We start from the raw sequence: 13,698 nt of genomic DNA, 5'->3' as shown, positions 1-13,698 counted from the left end.
ATGTGCCACAGTTTCATTAAAGCAGTAACCTGCAAAGCAATGTCTCCTGTAAATTTTCCAAGAGAAACAAATTAAAAACAAATAAAACAAAATTAATAGTGTTTTACCGATACCGAAATGCATTTTGCCCGTATATACCATAGATTACGGTGTGGCAGACACACCAACAAAAGCGATAAGAGAAGCCGATGGAAGCTATTGTGTTGAGATTGTGTTATCTCGAATGACATACCATTGATCGCTTTATTGTCCGATTCGTGAGTGTGACTGTGACATAGAGGTTGTTTTGGTCTCGTTTTAGCGCAATACACGTCATACATATTTGCATATTTGCCCTCTTTCTAAGCAAATTAAGACACTAATACTGTCATGAAGCATATCGATGTTTTCGCTAATATATTCTCTTTCATGTAGAATGTTGACATTGTGTATTAGTTGCTGTTTTTTAAAAGCAGTTCAGGATTCATGAAAAAATACTCTGTTTTAAATCATAATTTGCATAATTTATGTAAATTAGGTAATAATAAACAAGGATATCCCAATTATTTTATGACAATTTTCTTCCCTTTCTTACCCTAGGTCTTTATTTCCAATTTTAGGGCAGTTCTGGTTAAATATATATTCTGAAATACTTGTTTTTACTATATCGACATAATATGCAAATTTATGCAAATTACTTGCTTATTTGCATAGATACAGCGTGTCTCTTTGGATGAATCTTTTTCTTTTGACTCAAGGAACATTTGTGCCAAGTGGGACATTTGTACTCAAAAATGCAGCGTTCAACCTCTTAACAAGTCTACTAAATGGGCGACTGTGGGGATCGAGGGGCGTTGACCGCGCTTTGTCCCGCCCGCCCCACCAGCTGGCTCCACCCATGGACCGGTACTACGTTGACCATGCACGCACGCACAAAAATTAAAAACAAGCTCGAGATGAACTCCGGCTAATTTGCCACAGAAATCAGAATTATAAGTTTCAGATTAAACGACAGGAATATAGTGGTGGCTGAAGGATGATGTGTTAGTTTACAGGACGCTAAACGAGAATTTGCAGTCACTCATCCCAATTGCTGGTGCCAGTGCAGTGGTGGAACGAAGACTCGGAAGAGATATTAACGGTATACGAATACTATTTCTGTTTCAGGATAAAAAGTAAACACACAAGAGTATGACACAGGGCATTACTGGCGTGAACGATTTTTTATTCATGCAAGTGTAGTGTGGAAGTCACGTTTCCGTGTCGATGCACTGGTTTGAGTCGTGTGAATCAAGCGTGACCAATTTTGGGCATGGTCTTTTATCGCAAAAAAGTAATGAAAGGGGAAATTATAATTATAATATGTTCACGCATGATGAATTAGTCATAGTGACTTACTTTGATAGCCACTTGCCATGCCCATGTACAGCAAAGCCAAAGGCATACTTTACTTTTATTAGCACAGATGCAATACCAGGCAGTGGCAGTACAGTAATAGCAATTTATCCAAGCTAGGAAGACGATGCACAGTACAACTTGACTGCAGAAACATCTGTATTTTTCCAGTAGAGGCTAGATGCGGTATATAAGGTATGAAGGGAAGTCCACCCTGATATTGATTAAAGTTTTTTTGTAGTAAAAATTGAAAAATAAATTAGAATATTGGTCAAAGTTTGAAAAAATCCATCAAAGTCTACTAGATCTATTAATTAAAAAGTTATTCAGAATAGATGGAAGATCTAGATCTTTGTTTATTTAGGGTCTGTTAACTCTGTTATTTCATTTCTGGCAAAAGGATTACAAGCAATTACAAATACTACTTTACAAGAAAATCAAAATTTGCCCATCGACGGATAGTGGCCAAGGATAGCCAAAATAGCCAGGAGGCTCCTAGACAGGAATAACCGTCGTTTCTGGGGATTTATTCAACAATTTCTGACATTTTACTGTAATCCCCATAACCGTAGTTTCTGGGGATTTATTCAACAATTTCTGACATTTTACTGTAATCCCCATTTGTGAGCCAACGCAGTTCAGCGGAACAACCAAAATACAGAGACTGAAGCTTTTGGTCTAGGAGGCTCCTAGAAAGTAAACAATCATTCACTAACATGTGCTTAGGGGCCTACTCTCGACAGAGCTAGGGATTGTGCCTATAATCATGTGCGCACAGGACGGGCAAAATTCAAACTTATGCCACGTCAAATTCTACTTTGCCTGTAAAATTTCTAGCCCTAAATCATGTAATTAGACTAGAACTTAATTTTCAACGTTTGTAGAATATTGATTTCATTTTTAAACAAATATTTAAAAAAAAAAAAGGGAAATATATTCACTAGCGTATCCAGCATCAACCAACGTTCTCGCTACCACACGTCACGGTTGGCGGGCGCCGCCAACCCTGAAAATTTTCAGAGCAAATCCGCCAACCGTGAACTTCCCCGACAACCGTGGCCGACAACTGTCAAACAGGCCTAGATCTACACAAAAAAATGAATAATATATTTTTTAAAAAAAATATGCTTTTCAGATCCTAAAATAAACTTGTCGATTATTTCGTCCACGATTTCTTCCCAGGATTTCTTTGACTCGCTACTAATCTGTATATGATACGACCTCGACTCGAGGCCCGTAGGAAGCGCGAAGACGTTTACCTCGATTTGCGTATCGCATTGCTCACATTATTTACGGGACCGGTACGTCTTTAAAATGGTAGTAAATACCGGTACTCTCAAAAATAAAGTGAGGGGAGAGGGGTACCGTGGGTTACTGGGTTGGGCAATGTAATTTAGATGCTACGAATTTCAGTTGATATTGTCACTTATTTTGTCAAAAGTAAAGTGTCTCAAAAATAACATAAATTCGATCGAAACTTAGTTTCATCTCGTCTCAGGCCCCAGCCTTGTATAGCTACATCTACATGAATTCATTGAATGCATTTCTGATGACACTGCCGTAGAGCGAATTGAGAAAATTATTAAAAGATCACGTTAATAATGTCCAACTCATTTACTTACAGCAAAATGATTTATTCACATTTATATTCCGATTTTACTCCATAATTTCCAAAGTCTTGATCTCTACATCGATCTTTTGAAAGTGTTGATTAATTTCGCGACGGTGTGTCTACCAAGTTCTGTGTCACTGCACTCGCGCTCGCCACGGCCACATAAATACAAATCGCACATGGCATCAAAATCCTTGATCCGCGTCTTCCAAAATTAGATGGGATCCAAAACTGATTTAATTTGAATGTTTTTTTTTTATTTTCAGATATTCATTGAATCTGTTATAATTTTCATAAGTAATAATCCTTATTAATATTATTCACACTTTTTATCATATTACGACTCATTTTTGAATGTGAGTTATACGTAGTGTATTTTCATTTATATTGTTCTTTATTACTCTTTTCCTGCCAATTAAATAATGAACGGTCCTATCCTGAGAAATGTTTTTAGTCATCACAGTTAATCACTAGCGTACCTACGGGGGGCGGCAGACTGCCCCCCCCCCCCCCCCCCCGCCCCCTGACGAGTCATAACTGATCCCTGGCCGCTCCTTTGTTTTTTCTGGTACGAAATCCTTTATTTGTGGTTGAAAACCTTTTTTTTTTGCTTGTCAATTTTTTTGGCGGACGAATTTGCCCCCCCCCCCCTGTGGAAAATCCTAGGTACGCCACTGCAGTGAATGCTTCATGAATTTGTTGTACAATTGCTTAACAACTCCCGGTAACAACTACGATTTAAAATAAAATATTATTTGAAATTAATTTGTGTAAATGATAAAGAGAATAATGGGAGGTGGTCGTGGGCAATGTAAATGAAAACAATGGGATGTTTGTGACTTTGTGGGGGAGGGGATTGACGAAAAGAAGTCCATGTTCGGAGCGAATGAAATTAATATTCATTTGAGGATGTGTCTTCTGTGATTGTGGCTGCATAATCTTTATAAAGTGGAATTGACAATTCATTCACAGATATTCATTTCAGGGGCCGCGGAAACAGGGGGGGGGGGCTGGGTGGGTTTCAGCCCCTTCCCCCTCCCCCCACTTTTTTTCCCAAAACCGTGTACAAAAACATAAAGTGGACCACCTGATTGTGTTTTTTGCATGGTCAGCCCCCCCCCCTTTCAAGACCTTTCCACGGCCCCTGCATTTCAAGTACCAATTATTGAAGTTGATATGTGTGAACGTTTTTAATAGAGGATCATGTATTTCGTTTTTTCACGCCCACATGAGTTGCTAGTATAATTTGAATATCGTTGGATGATTTTTTCAATTTCACTTATGTCTTTATATGTTTTATATTGGAATTGTGTTTCATATTGAGTTATCTGGGTTATCTTTACAACGTCGTTAGCCTAATTAGGCCTACTGCGAGTGGATATTTATGAAAAGAATTGGAATGTGAACGAGACGCCCCAAAGCCGATGCCACGTGATCTAATTAGTATTCACTTTCTGGGTTGAGCCAATCATTGTGCTTGAAAACGGGTTTCCCCAAATTCCCGCCTTTGGAATGTACGTGTGCCATGTGCGTGACCTGTTTACCTGTTGTTTGAATGCGAATCAGCTGGTTTCGTGACCTCAAATATTCTTCATGTTGTTTACGCTGGATGGGGGCTTTAAAATTAAGAAGATCTTTCTGACTTTTTTTGTCATTTTTAATAATCTGTTCGTGAATTTCTGTAACTTAAAGACTGATGCAATTTATTGAATCACGTACCTCGATCTTCCCACTCATGGTGCAAGAAAATATTTTTGAAATTCAAAATCTCCAAAATATACATTTAAAGAAAGGTTATTCAGCCGTCATCATCAGTAGTAGTATAGACATGTCTATAAATATGCATTCGCTTCGAATATTGACTTCTTCATCATGCAATCCCGCACACGTACAATTAACATCCCCTTGTCATTGTCCACGCCACGACCCCTCCCCTTTCGCTCTCTCCCTTCGACCATCCTAGCTACAACCCCTCCCCCCCTTCCTCTCTTTCAAACACGCTGTATTTGTAGGCCTACATAGTACATTATTTTAGAAATCTGCTTTCCTGTCAATTAAACTTTACTTTCAAAACATTTTAAATCGCAATTAATTATAATAAGAACAAAATCGTAATATTATTAATGTATTATTAATGACTAAAAATATTTCTCCCACTAGTGATGGGCACATTCATTATTTTATAGGTGAGTATAGAACAATACAAATGAACATAGCAATAATTGACAGTGATAAACGAATCTTGATTGGATATTATTAGTATAAACATCATCAACAGAAGTCTTATGAGGGTTATAGTTTCATTGAGTATCTGAAAATAAAACAAACATGCAAATTATATAAGTTGGAGACCCCGTCTCATGAATAACGATGTCCATTATTTGGAAGACTCTGAAGTTTTCTTCCGAGGCTTCCAAATAAAGTCGGAACAATCTTTGGAAGTTTGGATTTAGCAAGGGCGTGGTGCGGCGCGGCGCAAGCTCAAAGGGCTACGCATGCGATCCGTAGATGAAGTCGGTCATTGACACACATTCACAAAATTAATCGCACTTTCTGAGGACGTAGCGATCTAGACATTGGAAAGTATGGAGTACATTTATCGATGTTATCGATGTGAATAAATCTTTAAACTGTAAGTATAAAATGAGATTGAATTTAATTCATTTCTTTGACCTTTTTCATCAGTACTTGCCTTTCTGCTTCAATCGCAATTCACGCAACCGTTACGGCTGTGAGGCCGCGCCGGAGCATTAAATAGACATAAAAGTGGTGCATTTAGCAGCAATCTAAGCTCGTCGATATTGATGTTTTCGATAGCTACCGTGCTCCGCGCGGGAGGGGGGACCCTCCCTCCCGAACCCTCCCCCCGTCTTCGCACGCACCGAGGCCGCTGCGCGGCTTGCGTCACTTCGCGCCGCCAAGCGTCAGAATGAACCTGGCGAGAACGTTGGCATCAACTATGACAAAAAAATGTTTGGGCCCATGCACATAATGTTATAAGTTAGAGCAATAACGGGATCGGAAGTTTTGCTCCTAAAATCAAAATCGGTTCGGATATCGGATCGGCAGATATTCAAAAACAAAAAAATACATTAAAATTTGTGGGTGGCCGGCACGTGGACAAATGCTGCAAGCTGCACTGATGACAGAATTTGTTTTGATCTCCGACAAAAGCGGAGGAAGAAGATGATGATTTGTTTTGATCTCCATCATCTCCGACATAATCGGAGGAAGGAAAAGAAGATAATGATGATGCAGCGCGCGACACTACCGCCGATCAACGATAGTCCTCTTCTCTACAACATCGTGAACTATTAGAGGTCGCATTACTTACCGAAAAAGACGCACTAATATCCGAAGTTGTTTACGATGATATTCACCTTCTCTACAACATCGTATTGATGGCGGAGGTAATCATAAACTCTTAGAGGTCGCATGACTTACCGAAATAGACGCACTATTATCCAACGTTGTTTACGATGATATTCACCTTCTCTACAACATTGTGGTGATGGCAGAGGTAATCCTCTTAGAGGATGCATAGTCGTAATCATTATGGCGCATGTCAGCGTGTTCAACTAAATTTTTATTTGCCTCAAAACATATCATCTTCTTGTTGTTTTTCTTCTTCCTCCGTTTTTGTCGGAGATCAAAACAAATTATCACCAATCATCATCATCTTTTTTCTTCTTCCTCCGATTATTTCGGAGATGAAAACAAATCATCATCATCTTCTAACTCCGCTTACGTCAGAGATGAAAACAAATCATCATCTTCTCCTCCTCCCTTCCACTAATATCGGAGATCAAAACAAATCATAATTTTCTTTTCCTTTATCTTCTTTTCCTTCCACCGCTTTTGTCCGAGATAAAAAAAAATCATAAGCGCATTTTGACGGCAAACATGTCACCACATGTTTTATGTCTTATGTTTTGTTTTTTCTTATCCAATTTTTTTCTCACTCGTCAAAAATTGGAGTTCGGAAAAATGTAGAAAAAAGGGGAAAATCGGATCGGATCGGGAATTGGAATAAAAATCGGTTACAATTGTGGCTGTAGTGAGGTCGACAAACAAAAGACAAGCGTAACAAAGGCCTCTACAGGATTTCGTTGTTTTAATATGTCAATCCGATATCAAATGCGTACAATCAATCCAATCGAATTGGTCTTAAATCTATTAGTGCTTTTAATCCGTTGATTGTTTTAATCCAATTCGTCCGTTCAATCCGTTGATTATTTAATCCTTTTGAACCAATTAGTTCCTTTAATCCGTGAAAACTGTGGAATCAATGATAAAGAAAAAGGAATCATAAATACCAGCAAAATGAATCATCTTAAGTTACCAATAGAGTAACATCAATTCTTTGGAAAACCTGAATAGCCTTGTCTCAACTAAATTCTAAATATGTTTACTCATTATAGGTTTGCTTGTTTCAAACTACAAACAGAATTCAGTTTTGTTCTCACTACAATTATAAGAATACAAGTATAAATCAACTATCATTCTTGATATATCATATAATAAATGTAGTACAAAATGTAGTTTCATGTATAACTAATAAGTCTTATTTGATTACAAAGGGGTGCAATCAGCCTGCTATAGCTTGTACATGCATTATACATACTACACACACATTATCATTTGTCATTATGAACCAAGAAAAAGATCTCTAAAATTTCACTTTATGCTTAAACCATAATAAAAAATACATAACATAAAACATTAACTAACCTCTTTGCTTGCTTTCTCGAGTAAATTGAATGTCTTCTGAGCCAGGATGTTTCTGATTTTGAAGGGCAAAATCCTGGTCCCTCACACAACCCAATGTCCAAAATTCAAATGCACTGTCATGGTGCTATGTAAGTGTACTCATTGACTAAGGGAGTGCTAGATACAAATGTGTTAATCAGGTAGTGCAATAGTGAAAGTATATATACAAAAAGTGCTAAATCACTTCTGCGCTAATTTTGGTGTGCTAATTTATAAATTTAGATGTACTTTCATCACATGGCTCCTTTAAATTAAATATTAATTTACCTCAAGAAAACATCCGCAATGAATAAATCTAAATTTAAGTACTTTATAGACTACATACATGTATACTTCTTAAAGATAATTTTACGCTACTAGACTAAGTACACATGAACGTTTCCTCGAAAATTTTCACTAATCACATTTCCTGGCTGTGTAATCATACCGTTAACCATAAGATGATACTATATACAAATGATGAGAAACTCAAACTACATCTTTCAAAACATGATAAAGAAACATCGATATCACAAAATGTCATATTTGAATTCTAACAGTAATTTACGAGCGTAAATCCAATTCAAAGGTATCGTAGTACTTGAAAGGCTTTCAATGTAAAACAACAAAAATTACTTTTTTCCAGCATTTCACCTTTCCTTTTTTTGGGGGGTATATAGATAAAAACATTAAGTTCACACAATCTCAACCTTCAGAAATTTGACCATTTCAGGAAGTCAATAAGTATTCATAATCAAGAAACAAGTCATTTTAGGTAAAATATGAACTTAACCTCTAATCTAGTCCCTTTCCTCTATTTTCATGGAATATTTATCTAAACCAAGAAAAAAGGCTTTTGCCAAAAAGGAAGATAAGCGTCGTTTTAAATTTTATAGTCTTAACTTCAGACATCATATATATATGTAAAGATTCAGACCTCGATGCATGTGAGATACTGTACGTGTATATACGATAATTTGTATCAATAACAAATATAATAAAAAGAATTATATAGTATACCATACCTTAAATGAATTCAACTTGAATTCAGTCAAAACTTATGTTTTAGATAATTTAACACTATTCCTTGGAAGATTTCAACATTCTATGATATATACTTTTTTATGCGTTCTTCCTGCTCATTATATATATGAAATATTGAAATATTCTAAAATACACACAAAGTCATCTTTGATAAGTTTAAATACAACTGAAAACAAACATGTTCTCTTGTTCTCCACTTTGCATTTTTATAAAACTTTGAAAGTATGCAATATAAAAAATTGTTAATTTTCTTCTGAATGAAAATGACGAGAAGAATTAGTCTAATTTCCAGACCAATGTATGTTTGATCAAATTGAATTTTGGTAAATGTTTTTATGAATGTGTATGAAAAAACAACATGATTAAGCAATTATTCTGCAATAATCAGACTCATTGTCTGAAATTCATGAAGCAGTATAGTCTTAAATCAGACCCAGAATGTTTAAAATGACAGTAAAATCTAAGTTTTACTTCAAATTTTTAACACAGTCAATTTCTGTTTCTATAACCCACAAAATTGATGTATTCATATCTTATGATTAGTCTAGAGTTCAGACTGTGCTCGAGAGCTCTCAAAGAGAATTTTGATGAATTATAGTCCAGATCAAATCATCGAATAAACTTCAAAATTATCAGATCCTGTGTGAGCATTTTAGTCTTTCTTAATGAGTCACGTTGGCTCCTTGGCTGGGAATTATTCCTGGTCTTCACTCGGAAGAAGAAGAACTAGCTTGTGGATAGGACGATCAAGGTAAGTCACTGGGTTACTTCGTTTTCCCACATTGTCTAATTTTCTGTCTCCTACCATGACCCTAACCTTATGAATGTAGTCATCCTTTGATTGATATAGTTCAACGATTCTTCCAAGAGGCCAAACATTGCGAGGAGTGTTATCATCTTTAATAATTACCACATCTCCTATTCTCATGTTGCGATGTGGCTTGGTCCACTTCTGTCGCGACTGAAGCTGACAAAGAAACTCCTTCTTCCATTGACACCAGAATTCATTATGACACTGAAATACAATTGAGATGGTCAGGTGAGTTTGAGGGAGGATGACAGGATGCTTGCTTTCAAATGAGAGGTCAGATCTCCTCAAACGTCCTCCAACTCTAAGGATGCCATCATCATCATCTATAAATGGGTCCAGAGGATACAAGCGACTGGTCTCCTTGTAATGACGCCTTCTTTCTCTTTGGTTGTGAGACTTGCTGACTCCTGATGATTTCACTTCATCAAATGTCCTCCTCTGAATCAGTCTTATGATTTCCATCTCTGCATGAAGAAGTACAGTAGTCAGAGGTTCCATCACAACTTTCTTGACATCTTTCCCATCTCGTCTTGCATGGCAGCATCTCTGTAAGTATGATTTGAGACGGAGGCAGTACGCCACAGCTCTCTTCGCTCGATACCAACTAGAGAGATGATCAAATCGTCCTAACTCGAGCTCATCTACCTCTTTTACTGAGGCATGGGTGTTGCTTTTCACTTCATGATCTTTAGGAATGACTGTAGCTTCTTCCTCAGTCTCTTCCGGAATCTCCCTTTCCATAAGCCCAACAAGCTTCAAGTCGTTCTGTAAATACGGTTCCTGATTCTTATCAGGAATTAAATCAGCCTCAAGAAGTTGCGAAGCTTGAAGAGGGGTAATCTCTTCCTTCATAGTAGCTTGATGCATGAGGATCACTTCCGAGCGATGACCCTTCAACTGTACTTCCTCGGGTACAATTTGTACAGTCGTGCGATGACTCACACAAATGGGATCATTGTGACTATCAACATGTCCTGCATTCACTGTCCCAACAATGCTCCAGCCTAGGTCTGTCTGGACTGCATAGGGTCCTCTTTCGTCAGGAGAGTGGATGACAGCACGCGGAGCTAAAGCCTTGGCACAGTCGTAGCCGATCAAGAGTCCAATTTCAACATCCTGAAGAGGAGCAATCATATCAGCAATCCTGGACAAGTGTTTGAAGGATCTCGCTGTGTCAGGAGTAGGAATATGATGTCGATCCGCTGGGATGAAGTCTCTTGTATAGCTTGGAGGGAGACTAATTACCTTCTCGGAGTTGTAGTAAGCCTTCGCTTTCAATCCAGTCACCTTCTCACAAGCTATTCTCTCATTTGCCTTTGTCATTGTAGAAAGCAATAGGTGCATGTCTATGCCTCTGATGCCCATTGCTTCTTTGGTTTGTGTGAGAATGAAGGATGTATCGGATTGCGTGTCCAGTAGTGCATATACTAGTCTCTCCTTATGACTGGACTCGTGCGATAGCCATACAGGAACAATCATCGATGACTTCATAGAATTACTGGAATCTGACTGGGAAGCATGAGAATTTGATTCCAGAGTTTCATTACTGCTTCTCTCTCTGTTTGTAGCATCCAATCGCCTTTCCTTCCATTCATCATCATGTAGAGCAGTGGGATGCTTTCCTTTACATACAGAGCATGTATCTCTTTTCTTGCAACTCTTTGACATGTGTCCCTTTCTCAAGCAACCAAAGCAGAGACCATTGTCCTTAATAGTCTGTCTTTTCTTCTGCATCGTTTCTGAATTGAACGAGGAACATTCAGCAATATGGTGATGACCCTTGCAGAAGACACATGACAGATATTTCTTCTCAGCAGAGCCGTCTTGGTGATTGTGTGTTCCAGTCTGTAAAGATCGAGAAGGAGTTGACCACTTCCTTTCCTTTGAGGTCTGCAGAGACTGAAGAGAGGTGACGGGATCACAAGCAACAGTTGCCTCTTCGTCAATGAACTCTGTGAAGATGGCAAACGGTGGAAAGGTTTTCCAATCTTGTCTCCACTTAACAACCTTCCTTCCCCATTTCACGACTAGCCATTCAGGGAGTTTCCTCAGTAGGTTTCGATTTTCTTGTTCGTCATCAAGATGATTCAGGTGGGGAACATACTTGGATGCGGCGTCACATTGTTTCAAGAAGTCTCCAAATCTCCTAAGTCCAAAGGAATCTCTTGATCCAACCTTGGGCCAAGCATCCAACTTGTCTCTGTAAGCATTTGAAACTACAAATGGATCCCCATATCTCTGTTCCAACGCTTCCTTCGCATTAAGGTAACATCTGCCATCGCCGATCATAGAGTAGCCTTCTACCAAGGATTTCGGCTCACCTGTCAGGTATTTCAAGAGAAAGTAGAACCTCTCTGCCATAGGAATTCCACGATATTCGATCAATGCATCGTAGCTTCGCCTCCATGCCGTGTAGTCAAGGGGGTTACCTGAGAAAATCCCAGGCTCTGGAAGAGGAAGTCTATTTAAGGATAGCAACTCTTTCAAACTGTTGGCGAGAACATCATCATTGCTGGACTTTGGTTCTTGTCGATGACCAATCTTAGTCGCAGGGCTTTCCGAAGGTGGAGCAGGGTTGTTCGTCTCAATGATGGGTTCCATTGAAGGGGCACTGTTACCTCCATTAACTATACTCTGAACTCGAGGAGGAACTGACATTTGACGATCAACCCAGTCTTGAATTCTCCCTCTGGATGATCGGGAACCTGACTTAGACGAAAGCGTCCCACCTTGCAATCGAAGAATAACTTTCATTGTTTCTCTCATTAAAGATGAATGTTCATCTTCCATGGTTTCAAGTAGATCTTCACCATCATCAAGATCTGCTGAAGGAGCTATAGCTGCAAGTACTTCTTGAGAAGAAATGGCCTTGTCCATGGCTTCCTGTACTTGATTACGGGATTCTTTAATCATCACAGTGTTGACATCGTCTTCAACTATAAGCTGGCGATGCTTATTTGCCCTTCTCCTCCAAAGTCGAATGGCATCTCTCCATGTCTTGACTGTGACGTCTGCTTTATACTGCAAACCCTTCTCAGTGGGCATTCTATCCCGTCCATTCTCAACTCCTTCTGCCATGATTATTCCCAAATAGAAGATTTATGATGAAAGAAGGTTGAGATCAATTAATCACAAGAGATTTAATAATTTGGGCTGAACATTGAATATCGAAGTTCCTGATGTGCATTCGAAATTGTTCCGTAGCTGATAGAATTCACAAAGTCCATTGAACTGCGAGGATGTTTGACCGTGTCGAAAGAGGAAATTCACGTCGAAGAATTCTCGCTGCCCAAAGAGTTTTCACTGTGGCTGTAGTGAGGTCGACAAACAAAAGACAAGCGTAACAAAGGCCTCTACAGGATTTCGTTGTTTTAATATGTCAATCCGATATCAAATGCGTACAATCAATCCAATCTTTTTGTCTCCTACCATGTCTCCTATCCAATGCTTTTAATCCGTTGATTGTTTTAATCCAATTCGTCCGTTCAATCCGTTGATTATTTAATCCTTTTGAACCAATTAGTTCCTTTAATCCGTGAAAACTGTGGAATCAATGATAAAGAAAAAGGAATCATAAATACCAGCAAAATGAATCATCTTAAGTTACCAATAGAGTAACATCAATTCTTTGGAAAACCTGAATAGCCTTGTCTCAACTAAATTCTAAATATGTGTACTCATTATAGGTTTGCTTGTTTCAAACTACAAACAGAATTCAGTTTTGTTCTCACTACAATTATAAGAATACAAGTATAAATCAACTATCATTCTTGATATATCATATAATAAATGTAGTACAAAATGTAGTTTCATGTATAACTAATAAGTCTTATTTGATTACAAAGGGGTGCAATCAGCCTGCTATAGCTTGTACATGCATTATACATACTACACACACATTATCATTTGTCATTATGAACCAAGAAAAAGATCTCTAAAATTTCACTTTATGCTTAAACCATAATAAAAAATACATAACATAAAACATTAACTAACCTCTTTGCTTGCTTTCTCGAGTAAATTGAATGTCTTCTGAGCCAGGATGTTTCTGATTTTGAAGGGCAAAATCCTGGTCCCTCACACAACCCAATGTCCAAAATTCAAATGC

The 13,698-nt window shown here is 38.1% G+C and overlaps 1 protein-coding gene across 2 annotated transcripts; it reads right to left on the bottom strand.

Annotated features, from left to right (window-relative positions):
* Window positions 1–7,082: 7,082 nt before the first annotated feature.
* Window positions 7,083–13,698, bottom strand: LOC129270845 (uncharacterized). Of its 2 annotated transcripts, XR_010294927.1 has the most exons (3): window positions 13,587–13,698; window positions 7,718–13,132; window positions 7,085–7,263 (listed from the first exon to the last, which is right to left on the bottom strand). XR_010294927.1 is itself a non-coding variant. In XM_054908185.2 (2 exons), exon 2 carries the CDS (start codon window positions 12,666–12,668, stop codon window positions 9,474–9,476), a length of 3,195 nt encoding a protein of 1,064 aa, XP_054764160.2. In that variant the 5' UTR covers window positions 12,669–13,132; window positions 13,587–13,698; the 3' UTR covers window positions 7,083–9,473. The 2 variants fall into 2 exon arrangements, 1 of the variants encoding a protein (XP_054764160.2); XM_054908185.2 differs by having other exon boundaries at window positions 7,083–13,132.

This window comes from Lytechinus pictus, chromosome 10 (genome assembly GCF_037042905.1).
Source record: "Lytechinus pictus isolate F3 Inbred chromosome 10, Lp3.0, whole genome shotgun sequence".
Classification (NCBI taxonomy): Eukaryota; Metazoa; Echinodermata; class Echinoidea; order Temnopleuroida; family Toxopneustidae; genus Lytechinus; species Lytechinus pictus.
This window is presented reverse-complemented; position numbering and strand designations above follow the sequence as displayed.